The sequence below is a fragment of the Lipotes vexillifer genome, unplaced genomic scaffold, assembly GCF_000442215.2.
Source record: "Lipotes vexillifer unplaced genomic scaffold, Lipotes_vexillifer_v1.1 scaffold1011, whole genome shotgun sequence".
Classification (NCBI taxonomy): Eukaryota; Metazoa; Chordata; class Mammalia; order Artiodactyla; family Lipotidae; genus Lipotes; species Lipotes vexillifer.
In genome coordinates this window covers 554,377-557,089 of record NW_006787698.1, presented here as the reverse complement: position 1 = coordinate 557,089, position 2,713 = coordinate 554,377, and the positions used below count along the sequence as shown (strand labels likewise).

At 58.4% G+C, this 2,713-nt stretch overlaps 1 protein-coding gene across 2 annotated transcripts in view; it reads left to right on the top strand.

The window, feature by feature from the left end:
- SIRT6 (sirtuin 6) overlaps positions 1–2,713 on the top strand; it is a 6,927-nt gene that overhangs the window by 3,951 nt on the left and 263 nt on the right. The window contains exons 5-8 of one of the 2 annotated variants that reach the window (XM_007460518.1): positions 1,448–1,543; positions 1,622–1,702; positions 2,340–2,463; positions 2,545–2,660. In XM_007460518.1, the coding sequence (XP_007460580.1) occupies positions 1,448–1,543; positions 1,622–1,702; positions 2,340–2,463; positions 2,545–2,660 (417 nt within the window). The remainder of the gene's footprint in view (positions 1–1,447; positions 1,544–1,621; positions 1,703–2,339; positions 2,464–2,544; positions 2,661–2,713) is intronic. The other variant, XM_007460519.1, reaches the window with a different exon arrangement.

Sequence of the window (2,713 nt, the reverse complement as noted above, 5' to 3'; positions counted from 1 at the left end):
CCTTTTTTTTTTTTTTTTTTTTTTTTTAATATTCACTTATGCCTTTCGTTGTGGCCCGCGGGATCTTTTTAGTTGCCACATGCAAGGTCTTAGTTGCAGCATGCGGGATCTAGTTCCCCGACCAGGGATCGAACCCGGGCCCCCTGCATCGGGAGCGCAGAGTCTTACCCACTGGACCACCAGGGAAGTCCCTGTGTCCCCTCTTCTTATAAGGACATCAGTCACGTGGGTTAGGGGCCACCCTACACAAATGTGACCTCATATGAACCCAGCCAGTACATCTGCAACAACCCTACTTCCAAATAAGGTCTTATTCCAAAATACTTGGGAGCCGCCACTCAGCCCATAACAGGGTGTGACGGGGCATTCTTTGGGCTCTGGAAAGGCTGAGCCTTCCTGGAACAGGAGGGCTCTGGGTGTGTCTCCCTCTGCTGGGCAAGCAGCCTTACGGGTGTGAATAACTCAGGCGTGGTGGGCGCGTGTGGCTCCCCTGCGGGTGGAATCTCTTAAGACCAGAGCACAGATGGGGCCCCAACTTTAATAACAAATTTTTTTTCTCTCTAAATTTATTTTGAAAAACTTCAATCTGGTGGAAAACTCACAAGAACCATACAATGAACTCATACTTGACCTAGACCAGGGATCCCCAACTTTTTCCTGTACAGGGCCATATAGTAAATATCTTCAGCTTTGTGGGCTAGACTGTCTCTGTCGTGACTATCAGCTCTGTAGCGTGAAAGCTGCTATAGACAGCACTTAAAGGAATGGGCATGGCCGTGTACCAATAAAACTTTATTTACAAAAATGGGAAGCAGAGGGCCGGATTTGATCCTCAGGGCTATGGTTTGCTGACCCTGACCTAGATTCATCAGTGTTACCATTTTGCCACAATTTGTTTCTCCTCTTCTCTCTGTGTTCGGATTTGCTCTACTGTTCAAGGGGCAGATTTCCTTATCCTTTGCCCCTTAAACCCTTCAGACCTTTATCTCCCACAAGCCACGGTATTCTCTTCCACAGCCGCGGTGCAGTTTCTAAAGTCAGGAAATGTAAAAACCACAGACGCGACTATTCTCCCCAATCTGTGTTCCCAGCGCTCCCTCCCATTGTTGTTGTTTTTCCCCTGGTGCAGGGTCCAACCCAGGGCGGCACTCTGCATGCCACTGTCCCATCTCTTTAGTCTCCTTTACCTGGAGCACTTCCCGACCTTTCTCTGTTTTCCAAGCTGTGGACCTTTTGAAGCAGCCAGGCCAGCTGTTTTGTGGGAGGCCCCCTCTGCCCCCACCGTGCTGGGTTTGCCGGATGTCCCCTCATGCTTAGATTCTGGTCATGTGGCCCCCGCTTTCCTGGGAGAACAGCTGCCTGCAAAAAGCAAGAACCACCCAGGTGGGGCCGCAGGGTAGGCACCTGGGAGCAGGCAGGGAGCTGACCCCTTCCTCTCCTGACACAGGCAGTACGTCCGGGACACCGTCGTGGGCAGCATGGGCCTGAGGGCCACCGGCCGGCTCTGCACCGTGGCCAAGTCAAGGGGGCTGCGGGCCTGCAGGTAAGCGGCCCCTCCCCACGCCCTGGACCCCAGGGGAGGCGGCCAGTGTCCCTGCTGACTCCCTCACTCTCCGTACAGGGGGGAGCTGAGAGATACTATTCTGGACTGGGAAGACTCCCTGCCTGACCGGGACCTCACTCTGGCCGATGAGGCCAGCAGGTCTGACCCCCACCGAGCTCAGGGTGGGGTGGGTAGGGGAGGGGCAGAAACACAGCCAGCTGCAACCCCAGGGACATCAGGAAAGAGGTGGCCCACACCCTCTCTGGGCTTCGCTTACCCCGTAACGATGGCAGCTCCCGTGTACTGAGCCCTCATACCCCCGGCCCCGGCCAGAGGCCTCACACACCATCCTCACCACAGCCCAGGGTGGGTGCTGCTCGGGGCCCATTTTACAGACGAGGAAACAGGGGCTGGAGCAAGCTGACACCTCCGTGCACACTGCCCAGCCAGAAAGTGACTGAGCCAGGTCTGGAACCCAGGGGTCCAAGTGGGGACATCAGCAGCTCCACTTCTGCCGATGGGGTGGGGTGGCTCCGGCAGAAGGGAAGCGGCGGGCAGGATTCAGGGCAGCTTGGAAGCTGGGGCAAGCCGGCCCCCAGGCAGAGATGGGCACTGTGTGAGCTGGCCTCCCAGGGCTGGCCCCGGCGTGTCAGCAGAGCAGTGAAGTCATGGCATTTGAGCAAGGGTGGGGTGGTGTGTGTGTTGGAGACGTCCTGCCCCCAGCCTCGTGGGGCAGGAGGAGGGCTACAGAGACCCTTGCCGAGGGGCTCAGGCTATTCCCGCCTCCTGGCCCCAGGAACGCGGACCTGTCCATCACGCTGGGCACCTCCCTGCAAATCCGGCCCAGCGGGAACCTGCCCCTCGCCACCAAACGCCACGGAGGCCGGCTGGTCATCGTCAATCTTCAGCCCACCAAGCACGTACGTGCTGGAGCCCACCCCTGACACCCCAGGCCCCCCCAAGCCTTCTCCCTCCGCCTGACCAGTCCCCGCCCCCCACAGGACCGTCACGCAGACCTGCGTATCCACGGCTATGTAGATGAAGTCATGACCCGGCTCATGAAGCATCTGGGCCTGGAGATCCCGGCCTGGGACGGCCCCCGCGTGCTGGAGAGGGCGCTGCCACCCCTGCCCCGCCCGCCCACCCCCAAGCTGGAGCCCAAGGAGGAGG